Genomic DNA, 17,821 nt, shown 5'->3' on the forward strand with positions numbered 1-17,821 from the left:
ACTTATCTGTATGACTTTTCTGATAAATATACATCATATTCTCTTCTAATGTGGTAACGTAAACTTGTATAATTATCAGAATAGAAATATCCATCCATTCATCCATCATTTTTTCTTTTCTGCTAGTTTTTTTTCTTAAATGATTTGTATTTACACACAAGGTATACAATTAGAACACAGTAGGCGTGCACGACCTCAACATATGCACATGAGGACACGCCAGATATAAAGTATACAAAATTTAAAAAAGAAAGATTAAATCAAATGAAATACTTTAAATATCTTAAAACAACGGTTTTGTGCTTTTTTATGGATATAGATCCACAGGGATTTAGAAATTTGATAAAACAATGCTAATTACATACAATTGTGAACAACATCGCGTATTATACGTATTCGGGAATATACACTGACGTCATCAACAATCGACCCGGCCATCACAGGAAAGCATTCATCTTATTATTAATAACTTAAATTTATATGGCTTTTTTCATTGGACCCAAATGACGCATGACAGTATCACAATGGCGTTTCTTAAAGTTACATTTTATCTTTTTTTTTGTTTGTTTTGTTATTGATGTGCGGTACATTATTCGAGGCGAGTGAACGAGCCAAGTACCCGGATGTGTTCTGGCTCCCCACAGAGAAGCGTTCAGGAATGTACGATGCATTGTGGGATGAATTATTTCCTCCGTGACGTCACGGAGCCCTCGCTGCGTCCCCCTCTGTCGGAGCAGCTAGTGCACAAACACGAACGAGCGCACACTTGTTTGAAAGCGCTGCGATTAAGGTAGCTGCCGAATTGTCGGTTTGCTTGCGTGTAAAATGTTCTGACTGAGGACTTAAGTTGTGCACAAGTTGTGTCGTTATGCATCCTATCAGCGTGTCTATTCCCTCTTTTCGCTCGGAAAACAACCACACCGAGAGGGGCTACACGGTGAGCTAATTTATACTTTTATATGTTTTCTACGCAGCGAAGTGCAGCCATTTTCAAAACCTTTTTTTTTTTTTTTTAAATGTATTTCCTACCCCAAAATGTCAGTGATTTGTCGCCATTTAACGTCGAACTGTGTTTTATTGACATTACAACAACAGCGGCGACTGTGTAACGTTCCAAACAGTTCAAGCTGAAGGACACGCCGGTTAATATGAAACCTTTTGGAATTTTAAAGATAGTTTATTAATTGAGTTGCATTTTTTTAAGGCTATGGTACGTTCCCCGTGTGCTTTTGGTGTTTTTAAACAGAATTATTTTGTCAGACATTTTTTAATCCAGTTAATCCTGATTTGATATATAATTTTTTAACGTATGTCGCTGTAAAGTGGGCTTTTTTTTTGGCTATCAAGTTGTGTGTGTGATTTATTATAATTCATGTATACGTATTGCTTAATAAACATAGTTGTAGACCCTGGCCCCCGTTTTCACTTTAAACGTTCACAGTACGAAGTTTTCGTATTATACGTCCACATCGTTTAATTTTTAACATTTTCCGAAAACAAGAAAAAGCACAACTAAATTAGCAAACAAAGGCCCAGTTGCCTCGATTCAGCCTTTGCTCACTAACACAACGTGGATGAGTGACAATCTCCACAACCATATATATATTTTTTTTAAGCAAACACGTTGGTGTTTTTTCTTGATATTGTCGCAGTCAGTTGAAAAAGGACTTGAGCCAGCAATTATGCCATTAGGATAATGATACTTGCTCAGAAACTGATTTTTTTTAAAAAATAAATAATTTCCTAGCTTCTCGTGGTTAAACTGTCTTGCGTTTGATAAATAATGACAGATAACCTTTTACATGACTGTGTGATGACGTCAAGCTCCCAGTCTTCCTGGAAAACTAAATTTTAGGAGCATGAAAAGCTAATGTATTGTAGTGATTTTCAACCGGTGTGTCATGAAAGATCATCAGGAGTGCTGTGGGAAATGATCCAATTTCACTGAATTGTCTGAAAATAATTTGTTAATTTCAAAGAAGGCAGCACGGTGATGCAGCTGGTAAAGCGTTGACCTCACAGCTCTGAGTTCGATCCCGGATCCGCCTGTGTGGAGTTTGCATGTTCTCCCCGTGCCTGCGTGGCTTTCCTCCGGACACTCCGGTTTCCTCACACATCCCAAAAAACATGCAACATTAATTGGACACTCGAAATTGTCCCTAGGTGTGATTGTGAGTGACTGTTGTCCGTCTTCATGTGTCCTGTGATAGGCTGGCAACCAGAACAGGGTGTACCCCGCCTCCTGTCCGGTGACAGTTGGGATAAGCGGCAAAGAAAACGAATGGTTGGATGAATTTCAAAGATATATTTATTTATCCATGCCAGTGACATGTCGTGACAAGCAGAACAAGCAAAAGCTCTTCCACTGACTGATTCTCAGTGTGGTGGTACGCAGGCTCCCTCTTGTGGTATTTGAAAGAATCAATGCCCATGTATAATTTCGAAGTACACTCCTGCTAGCATTCTTCAATGGATTGACAATAGATAGCACCATATTACGCTAGATTATAAGAATACATCATAATGAAATAAAATGATTTGATTATATGAATACTTGGTTTTGAAATTCAATGTCTATTGACCTCTTTAAAAATGTCTGTCTCAGTCTGTGCCGTGTTAATAAATTATGATTATGGTATTAGTTAACAACTACATACTCAGGTATAACAACTCAGTAAGTTATTTTGAGTTCTTGAGATTGCATCCCTAATCACACCCTCAACGTTATATCTCCGAGCATGACTGGTGGACCACATCTGTACATTTTTTAATTGTGAGTGAGTGACTGCTTAACCTATAAGTTAAATGCATTTACTTTAAAGCTCTCATTGTTTCCTGTGGGTATATGAGCTTCATGTTCAGTTAAGCAGGCTCAAATTTCACAGTTCCTTATTTATAGGGGGCCTTGGCTCTATAAATGTTGCGAAACGCCGACTTAAGCTTTTCAGTTTGTATCGTTTTTGCATTGTGTGTAAAAATGTATTCATTATGAAGTGACCTTTCCCTTTCACAAGCAGCGGGCCAGAGCGGGACTGATGGAAGGAAGTTCAACTGTCATCGCCACGTGTTTCCTCCTGATGGTTGCTGACACGTCAGCCATTATTCTTGTTTGACTGGAAGTGGGTCAGGAGACAAACATCCACTTTTATTTGTTACGGTCGTTCCTCTCTTTCAGGTGTTTCGAATTGATGTGCTGATGAACGGAAGGCAACATGCTGTTGAGAAACGCTACAGTGAATTCCATTCCCTGCATAAAATGGTCAGATGATTCAAGGTCACACACTTCCATATGTAATGATGTCATTATATTAGTCAACAAAGATGAGCATTAAGGTGTAATGTACGATGAGTGGGCTGTGTGATTATGGGAAAAAAATTACTATCATGATTATTTTGATTGATCTTTAGATCTCAATTCATAAACACAATTATTAATTCATTTTGAAAGTAGTGTTTATATAAATACCTAAACCAACATTTAAATATAACTTAAAGAACAACTAGAAAATAAAATAGTAACAGGTAATTGTTACATACTTGGCCATATATTTGTCAAAAAAATCCTCCATATTCTGGCAAATAGAAACAATGTTTGGAGTAGAAATTGAATGAAAACAGGAAAACTGTAGTCTGTTTTCATATCAGACAGTGTGGTGGGCGGGGGGCAGCATTTGCGTCTTTCTATATAAAGCCACGACTGTACAATATCTGCTGTACACACCTTGGCCTCTTTGTGGCAGTGTGGTGTGTCGCATACATGGAGCTACTCGTTTACTGTGGGTTAGGAAAGTGTAGAAGAAAGTCACCATAAGTCTTTGTTAAACTTGTTTTTTTAGTATTAAGTATTACTTGTCTGCATGTGCTATGGTATTGTTGTTGTTTTCCTTTCGGCTTGTCCCTTTCGGGGTCGCCACAGCGTATCATCTCAGATGAACGCATATATATGTTTGGCACAATTTTTACGCCGGATGCCCTTCCTGACGCAACCCTTCTCGGGAAGTGGAGGGCCCAGTGGGATACGAACCCACAACCCCTGGTTTACCAAACCAGTGCTCTATTGGTGTGTGAATATTCGTAATTTGAACGTCAATCCCTCCTCTGATCTAATGCTAATGTTAACTAGCCCGCCAATAAGTTTTTCTATCGATTGTTAGCATTCAGCTAGCGATTTAGAAAATTATGTCTTGCATTTGAATATGCAATGGGTATAATTCTTGTGAATGTAATGTAAGTCATTCAGTCCAAGGTGACCCCACCCCCGCCGCCACTTTCGCCCAAAGTCTGCTAAGATAGGCTCCAACTTGCCAGTGACCTGAATGAAGACAAACTCGATCGAAAATGGAGGCTGTGTTGGCACACAGGAAATCTCAACCGCCCCCCAAAAAATCTGTTCATCACTTTGGTTGCAGTCTCAGCCATAAATACTTCCTCCTTTCACTCTTGATTATAAAGTGGGCCTCTCTCAACAGAACACGTGTTGCTCCTGTATTTGCATTTTTGCGTGCCGCTGGCCTAGTTTGATTTCAAAAGTTCTTGAGAAGAAGGTGACTGAATAATCACAATAGTGATAATACGGTTCATTTCTAGCCACCTTTCAGGGCTGCCTAGATTCAATAAATCAAACAGTAGTGGAAGATGCAATAAATAATATATTGTTACAGAATTAAAGTGTTTTCAACCAATTTTCATACAACTCTGTGTCTTTCATGTTTCCAGCTAAAGAAGAGCATAAAACCACCTGAGATCCCATCCAAGCATGTGAGGAACTGGGTTCCCAAAGTACTGGAGCAGAGAAGACAAGGACTCGAGCTCTACCTGCAGGTGCTTGCCAGCACTACACTTACTCGTCTGCCATTTTGTATGTCTGTAAAACTGTCGTATGTCTATTTATACTTCCCCTCGGTGGCCAACGCGCACACACCACAGGAGTCATGCCAATGCATTAAAGCATGAAATCATGTTGCACAAACTGTTTAATTCCTTACATTTAATTGAATTAGCATGTTTCTATAAATTAAAATACTGCAAAATGTCTTTCAGAAGAGTTAACGGTTTCATTCTTGTTGGAACGTGATTGGGCAAAGTTTCTGCAGCAAAAAGAACTGGCAGGGTATATTATGGTCATCTAAAGTCGGTTAAAAAAAAAAAAAAAGGCCACGCCGGGTAACAATGCTGTTTTTTCTGCTGCTCTCTCGGCCTTGCCAGACTATAATTATGGAGAATGAGGTTCTTCCAAGGATATTCCTGGACTTCCTCAATATCCGGCATTTCCCTTCACTGCCGAAGACTGACAGCTGTGGGTAAGTTGAAGCCGAATTCACATAAATAAAATGCTCCAGCGCTCCCGTGACCCCTGTGAGCATAAGCGTCTTGGGAAATGGATGGAAAATGGCTTGTTTTTGTGGCTTTCTGTGTCCACTCGAATGCTGTGTACCTTACTCTCCATTTTGTTTTCTTTAAGGTCATTCGATACAGACTCAATGGAATCAAGGTAAGGTTTTTTTTTTTTCGTCTTATACATAATATTAAAAGTTGTCCGTCAAATGAATAAAAATTGTAATTGCCGGTTTGTTTGTGTTTTTTCTCAGCAAACTTTCACACCAGCCCATCGTGGTGTTTCTGAATGACCCCTACCTGCTACCGGATCCGCACGGTGAGTTCAGGCTACAATGTTAGTTACACAAGCATAAACAGTGAGTGCCTGTAAAAGTGTACAAAATTTGACACATGACAAAGAAGAGGATTGTTAACAATTATTGGCCCTCCCAAAAAAATCCAGCCTGTTGGAACATATCACCTTTTGCTTTTTATTGGAAAAGATACAAAACCAAAAGATTTTATTTTAATCCTTGGTTTTATGTGCTTTTTTTTTCCTTTGTGTCTGTCAGATGCATTTTCAAATGTCGTGATTGAAGGTGTCATCCACGGAGTTTTCTACGCTGATCTGCAGCCCAGGTAGAGCCACAAAAAAGGCGGAAAGAAGGACTGAAGAGTCATGGAAAAACTGAACCTTATTTTCATAAAACACACTATTTAATTTTTTTTTTTGCTTCAACTTTAATATCAGCATGGATTTGAGGCATTTGAATCACAGTAATCAAGTTTTGAGAGGGTGGAGCAGTAAAACAGTCACTTTTTTTTTAACAATTTATACTGTGAAATATTCAAAATCACCTAGAAGTTAGAGAAGGGAGATTTGTTTGACTGAAATATGATGACTGAAGGACATAAAAAGAGCCAGATGGGAAATGAAGCGTTTGTGGGGGAAAAAAACGTGGAGAGCAGAGAGGTGCCACTCCCTTTCAAATACCAGCGCCCGGGTCACAGAGGACTTTAAAGGGACATTGGGTTCATTTTAAACCCTGCAGACTGACCTCACTTTGCTCTAGTTTGGTGCTAACGCCGATGAGATTGATTTATTTTCATGAGTTTTGCCAAAAAGAAAACGTTCGTTATTAAAGCACTTCACGGCCAGTATGTGACACTAATTCCAGTAATATCTCAGATGCGAAGCAAATATGAAGTTTTGTGCAATATGAAATCAAACACATTGGCGCGCAGGTGCACCCGATGGAATTATAACGTTGCAGTTTAATTGAAAAATCTGAACTCATTTTCATGCCTGAAAAATATTTTTCGTCATATTGTATGTACAATAATAGATGTCCTGGCAGCAGTCAAAGTGGTCAACTATGATCTGTGAATTGATGTTACATTTTGACACAGGAGTTGTAATAGATGTCGTCTTCTTCATCATGTACTTAATCATCTTTGAACCAAATCTTCCTGGTACAAATGTACTCTTAATGTGTCGGAGGTTGGTTGAAACTGACTCATTTCTGATTAAAACAACGTTACTGACATCACAGACTTTTTATTTTTATAAAAGTCACTACAAAAGGGTTTTGTTTACTCACAGTATGGACGTTTGCATAGAAGCTTGCTCAATAGCAGGGATAAACCTGCTCAAGTATACTGTATTTCAACATTTTAAAATTGCTCATTTACCTGATCCTGAATTACAAAAAAAGTAATCAAAGTTGTCCAACAACAGAATTAATAAACATTCACATCCATCTCCAATCTTTCTGTTTAAAAAAAAAAACCCACATCTGGTCTCATTTCAGCCAAAGGAGAAAAACAGCATGGCCTTCTAGTGTTAGATTGCATGTTGGGCAAAAATACTGTACTGACTTTTCCTAGTTTGGAAATAATCACAAATGGAAAATACTTTTACATAATTGTCCATTGTTGATCTGTGTGTTTGTGTGTCTTGAGTTGTAACAGTCCAGGAAGTACACACGCACAAAATCCACATGATCCAGCAATAACTTCTTTAGAGTTCTCCATGACCTACTTCATCTTTAAGGCGCTCGTCCTGGTTGGCTTCTGCCTCGGGTTCCTTCATGTTTGCAAAAGCCACTTCCTGTGTCAGCTGCTCCAGTGGAGGCAAACCCACTGCCAGGTTTCGTACCGCAATGGCGGTCATCAAGAATCTAAACGAAGTAAAGTTAATGATGAGTTTATTCCACTCAGCGGGGTACACACATACTGTACAATGGGTCTGAAATTGAGCCAAAGTCAGCAAAGGCCCCAAATTGGACATTGCCAAAAGATTATCCTCAGTGATTATCTTATGGTGTGGGGTGTGTAAGAGATTTTTCCTTCTCTGCATAGCGCGGGTGGAACAGTGAAAGGCTGGTTAGCATGTTTTGCTTCACAGCTCTGAGGACTGGGGTGTATGTTCCAGCAGTCTCTGGTGACTTGCTTCCAATCACAGGTCAGTCTTGGTATTACACCAGACGTTTAGTTTGCGGGATGTAGAGCTCCTGCACATGACGGCGCCATATTGCCGGTCAAAAAGAGCTGCTCGACAGTCGGGGGGGACATTGAACTGCAGACTTAATGTGCTGTTGGTCGTCACAACAGACGAGACAGATATTCAAAGAGATCATTCTATGGAATACCAGCTGTAAAGACCAGAAAAGATTGATGGATTTCGGCAATTAAACGTGATGGATGGTGCCCAACCAAAAACACACGCCCGTGTAGCGATCGTTTCACTTCAGGTAGGTATGATTCTTCTCAATCTCGAATTCCCAAAAAGTATTTATAATCCCAAATTGGCTCATTTGAGAACACTGCGTTAAAAAAAAAAAAAAAACGTCTCCCTGACACTTTTTTTTTTTAAATATGCATTGTTCTCAAATGAGTCCAATGCGTATTTAAAAAAAGAAATCAAACCGTCGGTCACACATAGGTACAGTAGGTTAACGTGTGGCCGCAACACACTTTGGTGTACGGAGGAATTGACTCGCTGTCTTTTTTTTCCCCTCAATCATAGTTAATGAATGCGAGTTTGTGTAAAACCAGGGGTCATTTATTTAAATATTGGTATGTGTATTGAAAAAATCTGAGTGTCTTCAACACTATCTGGGATTTATTCTTGATTGAGAACAGATCCAGCAACTTAAATATTTGTATGCGTCCAGACTTTTCTACGCTTTCAAACTCTTCCGTGTAAATCTCGACAAATTACTCACCAGATACATGTGTAGATCCAGTTGTCCCAAGACAAGCGGGGTAATATTCCAATTTCTTATCGGTGAAAACATCGACTTCGGCATTAAATATGGGTCCTCTAACTAAGCCAAGTGTCTCTCATTTTTCCATGTACCTTCGTTTATTATCACCTTCTAAATGTTTAACGGTATCGGACAAAACTCTGGCCGTCGTGCTATAAGGCGTATATTCGTGTCGTCTCCAACTGACTTAGCGTTGAGCAATGCTTTGCTTGACCGACACTTCCGGCGAGTGATGTGATTTGATGACGTCGATGCATGAGCTCTATAGACGTGATTTGTTTTTGGAGATATTTGTGTGGTGTTGGTGTTCATCTGGAGTACACCACTCACTGTAAGTGCAGTAAGCACAGACATTCTTCTCCCTCATGTGTGGGGCCTCTCAAATTTTAAATCTGTTAAACTGGAATACCTGCACCCCAGTTTACTAACCCTCGTCGGATGGCGTAGTACTTCTTGACTGTGAAGCGCTCCAGTCGCTCCAGCACACTGGCCTCCCTGCGTTTCTTCACTTCCTTGATGCGCCGCTGCCGCTTCAGGAAGAGCCTCACCACCGGGTCGGTGGCATTTACTTCGGCGCCGTCTTCGTCATCGGTCGACATGAGAGGCTGCAGCTCCGGCGGAAGAGGTTCCGTTTCTGTCCGGGTGAGATTCAAGTCTGATTAATCTCTTTTTTTTTTTCTTCTTGAAGTACTTCTGTTAATTATATTGCGTTCCACTCCAAGAACTTATGCACTACGCTGCTGAGACTGAATAATCGAAATTATCAACAAGTGTGAACGTGAATTGTCCATTTATTGTCAGCAGCTACATTCAAATACACTGGGGAGTTGGAGAGTTCTATATAGCGCTATGCCTTTGTTGCCCAAGCATAAATATGTCATTTAATGATTTTTTTTTTTTAAATAACTACATGAAGAAAATGTACATATTGTTTTACAAATTTATTAAGAGAAAGCTCTACAGAAAATGGAAGGTTGTTCATCAGACCTTTATAATGTTATAAATGTCTTTAAAAAAAGTCATTTTGCATTAATGTCTTAAAAAGGTGCACTTTTCAAAATTAAATTAAATCTAAAATGGACATGTTGATGGCTTTTCAGCGCTGTAGTGGTTTTAAATGTCACCTGTCCCGTTGCGAATTCGCTCCTGCAGGTCCAGCAGCTTTGTGAAGTTCTTCTGCAGCGCCGCCTCTGTGGTGTTGACATAGATGTACATGTAGCAGGATGGCTCCTCAGACACTGTGTACACTCTGTGGTAAGCCCCAGCAGGAACCTGGACCATCCAATATATGAAGGCCAATAATTGATTGAATGCATTAAAATGTGCAGAAATACAGTGATGCCTCAGTTCTCGACCACAATCCGTTAAAAAAAAATGGTTTGAAAAATGATTTCTTCGAAAACCGAATCGATGTTTCCCATTTCAATGAATGGAAAAAAAAAAATGTGTAACATACCAAAAAAAATTTGGCTTTTTAAAGCATTTTTCATAGCTTTTCCTGATAATAAACTGCATAGTAGAAATACATGTATAGTTTAAATTCTTTATATAATAAAATAATTGAAGAAATATTTTTATTTTTTGCTTAAAATGTATGCTTTAGTAGTAGAGTACGCTAGGCCGTGTCTGTAGCGACTCTGCCCCCAGCTTTGTAAACTTTTTTTCTTTTATTAACAAAAGTGCAGAATAACTTTAAACAAGCAACTTGCCTTCTTTGGAGCTATGACTGGGGGTGAATATGGTAGTTCTCGATAAGAAGAAAAAAACAACAGTCACTACTGGGACACGTCTGTGTACAGAGGCTGCGTTATACAGAATAACAACGGTGTGCTGGTTGCGCCGCGTGCGTTATGTCATTTCCGGGTTTTTTCGGTGGCCTGGGAATTCACAACAAAGCGTGTGTGGGTCAGCTGGTCTGGCTGCGCACAACACGGGGGCGTTCGAGTACCGATTTTCAGTCGGAAACAGAAGCAAAAAAAAATCTCGAAATTTTCATCCGAAAACCGATTTATTCGAAAACAGGGATGTTCGAGAACAGAGGCTTTACTGTATAATGTTTGGGGTTTTTACCTGTATGTTATCCCCAGCCTGCAGTGAGTAGTTCTTCTTCTCCTCCACTATTTCCACACTGAGGCTACCCTGTAACAACTGGATGCTGGTGTTGCCCAGATCTTCACTCACAAAGTTCTCCAAGTGGAGACCTGGAATGTAAGCAGCACATAGTAAGTACACGCGTGTCGCATCACTTGCGTAGCTCCTCAAGGAGATGGCGTAACCTGGGAAGTCGGCGATGAAGACGATCTCAGTCTGGTTATCCAAAGTGTTCTCAATCTCCTGGAACTTTGTTCTCCACGGCGAAAGGTCCACCAACAGGGGCATCAGCCATCCGTTGGGTCGGAACGGTGACCAGTCGGCCTTGACGATGTCCACGCGCGGGTCGAAGATCCTTGGAGGGTGTATGAGTGAGTGTTGACGCACACGGAAACGTACGCTAACCAACCACATCATTAGGTACACCTGCCCTGTCTAACACAAAAACGACAAACTCAGGTTGTCCTGGTGCAAGTAAAAAGTGTCTACTTACTTTCCTGCTAGATTATTGTTATTTTTAATTCAATTAGTTGTTAAAAATAAGGTAGGGGATTGCGTATTTGTAATATGTTTTATACATTTACAGAAGATGATTTTCACACTCAAAAATGAAACACTAAATAAAAAAAAAATAAACCTGTAATTCCAGGCTACAGAGCGCACCTGGTTATAAGCCTCACCCAGTACATTTGTAAAGGAAATACCATTTGGTACATACATACGCCGCAGCCGTGTAAAAGCCGCAAGTGCCCACATTGAAACGCGAGATATTTACAAAGGACGATACGCAGAGAATTTAACGCTAGCGGCGCCGCGTTAACGCTAATGCTAGCACTGTCACACTAACGCTAGTGCTGCTGCGCTAACACTAGCACCGCCACGCTAACAGGGCCGGTTAAAAAAAAAAAACAAAACAACATACTGGTAAAAATCACTGAGACATGGCAGTAACACGCTAGCGCAGAGCTAACGGGGCCAGGCCGGTAAAAGTCAGTTCCTCGGCACAAATATTCGGTCTCACCCTTACCTTTTCCGCTCGAGTGCCCCCTTGCGGACGTTAGAAAAAATGCACATATTAGCCGCATCAACGCATAAACCACACGGTTGAAAGCGTGTGGAAAAAAGTCGCAGTTTATAGGCCGAAAATTGCGATAATCGTCCTCAAAGGCTCAAATAAGCAAATATGGTCACTTTCTTTTCCAAATAAAAAAAAACAGGCATGGTTTGAGATTCAGCTCAATAAGTGCAAAGGTTTACCTCCACAGAAGTGTTTTGCTTTATATTTGGATTTTCTGTGCTACAATTTTATGATGCTATCGTGATGACAAACATGCAAGCAGAGACTTCCACATATCTCTAGAGCTGAGCTCAGTGAGCCTATCTAGAATGTGCAGGTATACTTAATGTTGTTGCTCGGCGCTGAGCTATGGTCACCTTTGCTGGAAGCGTTCATTGATGGACACCCAGATGTCAAAGTAGATTTGGGGGTCCGAGATGTTGTAGCGAGGCAGGAGGTCACTGAGGCACGTGGCGTACTGTTTCAGCATGTCGCCGTGGTCCTTCCACCGCCTGCTTTGTGTGAACACCTGACACACGCAGACACACACATCCAGATATAGAGTGGACATAATGCAAACAGTGCTTGTGGTCTGGTTTAAAAAAATAATAATAAAAAAGTTTATCATTTAATAAATTAGTATTTTGAATGAAAACAGTCAAGCTGTGCTATTTAAAGGTCAAGTGTCATGCCTATAAACATTCTAAAATAGATATTGTAATGAAAAATCCATATGACATTATTCACTTCAATGTCCATACGAAAAAATAAATATGAGCGGAGAGCGCGTCATCCATGTGCAAAGTTGCGGAAGTCTCATTCGACATCCAAGTGGTAGCCATATTGCCTGCAACGTCTGTCCGTGACCTCACACCAGGACATTCACCATCATTGAAAACACGCTGTCCCACTTGCTATGGGACACGGAAGCTCTTTTCAAAGAAGAGAACAACTCAACAATCGAGTGATGTGACCGGGGCAATATTACCCTATCGTTTCGAGCCATATTTAGATGATATGCGGATTAATTCTAACTAACAACAGACTCTCAGACAGCATGTATGAGCCACCCTGGTCGAAGCCATCCTCTACGCCGACGGGTACATCGACACATTTAGCCCCCCTGACAGATCTTGTGTTACATTCTGAGATGATTACCCCCCCCCAAAAAAAAAAAACTTACTTTTTTTTAATAGCTCTACACGCACCTGTCATTTGGAACCCACAAAACTCATCCTTTGCACCCGTGTAATCCATTTTTGACGACAAACAGCGTCTTTTTGAAAAGTATGAAGAATGAATCCATCCCCCGAGTGTTCGAACAATATCCAGCAATACAGCGAGCCGGCATTTTGGCTAACACAAAGGAACAAAGAGCTACCTTCCAGCAGGTAGAACTAGTACAAACATACGAGCCTGCCTGTGTGGGGTATTGCCCTGTACGTCACTTCCTGCTTCTTCTCGAAAACAAATTCCTCAAGAGGATTTTCATTCATGGAGTGACAAAAACCCATATGTCAAAATCATGGTGTATGGGGAAAAACGGATGGGTCCATTCCGGCTGCCTTTTTTTCATTAATAACAAACTAAAAATAATGCATTTCATGACAGTGGCGCTTTAAGTGTCAGGTAACTGGTAAAAACTAAATTTTTACACTGACTCACCCCTGGGTTGAGGTATCCCACCTCTCCCGTTTTTCCATCTTTGTATGTGATCTTAACGTGCTGGTGGCTGCGGGAGTGAACCATCATGTCCCACGAGTAGCCGTACAAGCCGTTGGTCCAGTTGTTGTAACCCTGGCAGACAAAAGCAAACAAATCGGGACCTCAGAGACAGAACAATGATTGCGTTTATCGGGCAGCCTGTGACCTTGCTGACCGCCATTGCTCAACTGTGAGTGATGATAAGCTTTGTTGACAGTAAACTGAATCTCCAGAAGGCTGATCCAGCATGATTACATATTGTTGATGCAAATAAGCACTTGTACCTTAGTGATGAAGTGGGAGTAAGGCAGGAAGAACTGCTCCAGTATGTAAAGCACAGCAAAAACGGCCGCCAGCTTGTGTTTGAATCCTAATTTAGGAGATTTGGATGCCGTCGGCGACCGCCGGCGCCCATGGCCGGGGGCTTCGTGGTAAACGCAGGAGGAGCTGGACTGGGGGTCCACCAAAGTGTGCGGTAGGACAACGTTGAGGAATGCGGGGAAGCGGCCGAAAAACCTCCTCGGCCAGTTGGGGTAGCAGAAGAGTGGACTGGTTGCCAGCATCGTGTACGGGAACATGCCTGCAGGAGGTAACATCACGTGTAGTCAAGCCTTGCAGGAGATCTCCGGTAAACATTTGTCAATTTAATTATTCACCCCTCCCCCCCAAAAATGCCTTCTTTAGTTTAATTGGAAAATATACCACCAACTATGAGTCTCGATACATTTGAATATTATTTCAAACTCATTTTACAACATTACCCTGAAAAAAAATGCTTACATATCATTTGGTTTCTAAGAAATGCACCAGAAGTGCAGAAGCAGAGAAGACTCCCTGTAACTCCCACTAACAACCCAGGCTAATCATAACTCGTAACCTGAAAAATAGTTTCTCTCTCAATTGAGATGTCTCATTTAAACATACTTTCAATTACTCTACTACTTCCCTACTGAGACAGGGCTTTGGCAGGATCTTAGGGCATTGTAAAGACAGCACAAAAAAGCAAATAGTTTTTCAGTGACTGGCTTAAAGTGGGACTGTCATACCTATAAACATTCTAAAATCGATAATATTTAACTTCAATCTCTATACGAAAAAATAAATGTGAGCGGATCGTGCATCATCCAGGCGCAAAATTGCGCAATTGAGTGTCCCTCGACATCCAAGTGGTCGCCATATTAGTCGCGTCCTCTGTCCTTGACGTCATCGTCACTTCCGCCATTGAAAACGCGCAGTGCGCCGACGCCCCTTCTGACACGGAAGCTCTTTTCAAAAAGGACAACACTACACAACCCAGTGAAGTTACCGGGGCAATATTACACTATTGTTTCGAGTCATATTCAGATGGTATGCCATCACGGCCAAACCGCATCCCCGTCCGATCCACTTCTGCGGCGGAGATGAGCCATCGCGGCTCATCGCAGCCGGCCAGTGTGGCTTATGACAGAGCCGAGCGGTGCTGCTTTAGGGGTGTGCTCACAGACGCCGCAATACTGAGCAACACAGTCGAGCCGGGGCGCTTTATGCGCGCAGGTGATTGAGTAACGCATTTTTTTCAGAGCCGCCCCGTCGCAAAGCCCGACGCGCAGCCTTCGCAGAAATTGTGACAGCCGAACGCGGCGCCTCAGCCGGTGTGGCTGGTTTTCGGTGCCGTGGTGGCATATAAGGAGGAGGTGGAGCCGACCCATGCTGCTTTTAGGGGTATGTTTTTTCTTACATGCGTAAATAAAACGCTTTCACCTCAGAGTGCATATAGAACGATTGTTTTAACAAATAAAACCATAAACGCCTAAGTCGTCGTGATAATAATAGTGGGGAAACAAACTCACCGATGCTGAAGAGCTGCGAGTTCATGCAGTGAAAGTAGGTGACGAAGAAAATCACATAAGGCCGCGTTGTGTCGAAAAACAGCAGGAAGCCGGCGCTCAAGTCCAGAATGAGGCCGCCCCCGTGCACCACCAGCAAACTCACCAACTCTACGGGAAGAACCATCCTGAAACAAGAGCGTCGCCTGGTTTCGAGAGAGCTGGGACTTGAGGGACACGCTCTAAATGCTACCCACTTGAAGGGATCAAACAGCCAATGGTGCGCCAGGTACGACATGGAGTATCCCTCCAACCAATCGGCATCCAGCTTCTTAACTCCGGCGATAAAGTACACTATGAATATCTATTGGAGACGGCACCATTAGCCAACTTGAAACATCACATCTGAACATGATCGGCCACCGTGCGCCAACCTGCGTCCTCAACAAAGTGTAGTTCCAAAGCGGCACGTGTGCGTTTCTGATGGAAGGCCTCCTCAAGCCGTCCAGTGACCTAAAAAAAAAAAAAAAACATAAAAATCCTCGTAGCTTCTTTCACTTAAAATGATAACTCACCAGTATCTGTTTCCATCCATGAGCGTGAGTTGGAAGCCGATGAGGCCGTAGAGGTAGGAGTGGTTATTCCATGCCGTTTTGTCCAAGAAAAAGATGTACCAGTAGGTGGAGATGAACAGAAGGCAGGACAAACGGTACAAAAAGCCCAGCATGATGCCAAGTGCACCTTTGGAGAGACATACACATTGGTTTAAACCAGGAGTGCTCAATGCGTTGATCGCGATCAGAGGCAGTCTTGGTTGATTGTGGGACGGCGTGCCGAAAAAACAAAACAAAAAAAAAACCAGCCAATCTTCTCTCTAAACTGCACGTGTGCAAATTGAAAGTATTACATTACAGTACAGTTACAGTACATACGCAGCCCATCAATGTGTTTGAAAATGACAGCGTCCACCACCACTGCTTTAGTTAGCAACACAGTCTGGGCAACGTAGAGCAAAGACGAGCTACACATGCTTCTTATGTTTACTTTCGATATTAATGGAGAACGTTAAAGATGAAATGACTGTCGGAGTATGTGAATAATCGAAGAAAAAGCGATTCAACTGGATGAGATTTTCTCTTTTCTGAGTGGGAAAGGTCTGGTTTGAAGCCAAAGTAGAAAATGCAGGATCAGATGGTGTGGAATTTGAAAATTCCACCTTGTCACAGCCTGATCCTGGATGAAAGCACAGACAATACAGTGCACAAAAAGCTAATTGTGAATTCTAAATACATATATTTTTATATACAGTATAATATATCAGGTAACATTAATAAGATAACATTGGGAGCATCACCCCCCCCCCCCCCCATTGTCAGTAGCTCGCGAGATCCTGGCTGCTTGAAAAGTAGATCTTGGGGTAAAAAAAAGTCTGGGCACCCCTGGTTTAAACCCTAGTAAGAATGGAAGCAAGGCATTTTGGTGTGCTGCGTCTGTCAACATCAACAAGACAATTGTAAATGAAATGCTCATCAGTAGAGGTAATTATATTAGCCGCTTATCCTCACAAGGGTCACAGGAGCGCCTTAGCCTACCTATCCAGGCTGACTCAAAAGCAACAAATTGCATGTGTGCTTTCATGTCTTGCGAACAAAGCTACTACTCCCTTTAGAGAATGTCCCCTTGAGCTTAGAGAGGGGAGTGCTGGTGAGGGGGTGGGAATGAATGTGCAACCCACCGAGGAACATCACCAGATAGACCAGGTACATCCAGTCCATGGGCAGTGGCTTCAAGAAATTGAAGAGCGGGAAGCGGCACACGGGGGCGCCGTCCAGGTACTTGTAGTCCACGTGACTGAGCCCGCGCTCCTGTGTGATGTCCACGGCCATCAGGAGACCTGCACAAACACAAAAGTATGATATTACTCACAGGGGTAAATATTTATTCCCCTCCACATTTCCCAGCTTTACTGTTCACCAAACAAGCAGCGGAAGACGCCCAGGGATGCGGGGTCCGTGGGCCGGTTCAGGAGGACCACCAGACTGGACCAAGAGGTCAGATCCTCTTTTTTGAAGCCAAAGATCTGCTCCATTTTACTTTGAGGTGCGTTTTGACCTGTTTTCTTCTTGGAGACTGCGGCGGATTTTGCATTTTTTTGCTCTCCATCGCTGCCCACTAAAGCGCCTATGAAATGATGGTAATCAAAATAAGGACAATTTACTGGGAAGACCTCCACATGCATCACACAGTTCCCATGGATCACTTTAGGTGTCACCTTTACGTTGAAATGCAAGTTCTTAATGTTGATTAAATTGGCTAAATCGCAGTCAAGCTAAGAAGCTCACCCGCACTTGCGTCTCTCGCCTCCATGGTCCAAAATGTTGAGATGTAAGTAGTAAAATAGTCGTAATCTTGGGGTAGGGGCACAGCAAAGTCCTTCCCAGTCTACTGTCTCGGCCCCAGGTGGAGGCGTCCAGCCCAGTCGCGTCAACGAGACGACCAACTTACGTGTCACCCAAACCGCAGACGGCCCAGGGGGCGGGACTTCGCTCTGTTGTCGAAGAGACACTCGCCGTCTATTG

General features: G+C 42.1%; 2 protein-coding genes across 3 annotated transcripts; one reads left to right on the top strand and one right to left on the bottom strand.

Annotated features, from left to right (window-relative positions):
• Positions 1-659: 659 nt before the first annotated feature.
• Positions 660-6,707, top strand: snx24 (sorting nexin 24). 2 transcript variants are annotated; one of them, XM_061801000.1, is made up of 8 exons: positions 660-937; positions 3,018-3,091; positions 3,176-3,259; positions 4,717-4,821; positions 5,206-5,300; positions 5,462-5,491; positions 5,589-5,653; positions 5,889-6,707. In XM_061801000.1, the coding sequence occupies exons 3-8, from the start codon at positions 3,197-3,199 to the stop codon at positions 5,957-5,959; spliced, it is 429 nt and encodes a 142-aa protein (XP_061656984.1). In that variant the 5' UTR covers positions 660-937; positions 3,018-3,091; positions 3,176-3,196; the 3' UTR covers positions 5,960-6,707. The 2 variants fall into 2 exon arrangements, with proteins under 2 accessions (XP_061656984.1, XP_061656983.1); XM_061800999.1 differs by lacking the exon at positions 3,018-3,091 and having other exon boundaries at positions 662-937.
• A 151-nt stretch (positions 6,708-6,858) lies between these two features.
• On the bottom strand, positions 6,859-17,754 carry ggcx (gamma-glutamyl carboxylase). Its single transcript, XM_061800995.1, has 15 exons — positions 17,585-17,754; positions 17,217-17,423; positions 16,978-17,136; positions 15,818-15,983; positions 15,677-15,755; positions 15,500-15,606; positions 15,267-15,430; positions 13,722-14,017; positions 13,399-13,530; positions 12,111-12,262; positions 10,862-11,031; positions 10,656-10,786; positions 9,710-9,857; positions 9,015-9,219; positions 6,859-7,496 (listed from the first exon to the last, which is right to left on the bottom strand). Exons 1-15 carry the CDS (start codon positions 17,607-17,609, stop codon positions 7,337-7,339), a joined length of 2,301 nt encoding a protein of 766 aa, XP_061656979.1. The 5' UTR covers positions 17,610-17,754; the 3' UTR covers positions 6,859-7,336.
• Between the last annotated feature and the right edge of the window lie 67 nt (positions 17,755-17,821).

This window comes from Syngnathoides biaculeatus, chromosome 17 (genome assembly GCF_019802595.1).
Source record: "Syngnathoides biaculeatus isolate LvHL_M chromosome 17, ASM1980259v1, whole genome shotgun sequence".
Lineage (NCBI taxonomy): Eukaryota > Metazoa > Chordata > Actinopteri > Syngnathiformes > Syngnathidae > Syngnathoides > Syngnathoides biaculeatus.

Excerpts from the sequence above, each read along its gene's own strand:
- snx24 (XM_061800999.1), top strand. The coding sequence starts at position 869 with ATGCATCCTATCAGCGTGTCTATTCCCTCTTTTCGCTCGGAAAACAAC. Across the intron at positions 4,822-5,205 it reads GACTCGAGCTCTACCTGCAG|ACTATAATTATGGAGAATGA; the intron begins GTGCTTGCCAGC and ends CGGCCTTGCCAG. Across the intron at positions 5,301-5,461 it reads CCGAAGACTGACAGCTGTGG|GTCATTCGATACAGACTCAA; the intron begins GTAAGTTGAAGC and ends GTTTTCTTTAAG.
- ggcx (XM_061800995.1), bottom strand. The coding sequence starts at position 17,609 with ATGGAGGCGAGAGACGCAAGTGCGG. Across the intron at positions 15,607-15,676 it reads ACACTTTGTTGAGGACGCAG|ATATTCATAGTGTACTTTAT; the intron begins GTTGGCGCACGG and ends CGTCTCCAATAG. Across the intron at positions 14,018-15,266 it reads CTCGCAGCTCTTCAGCATCG|GCATGTTCCCGTACACGATG; the intron begins GTGAGTTTGTTT and ends TACCTCCTGCAG.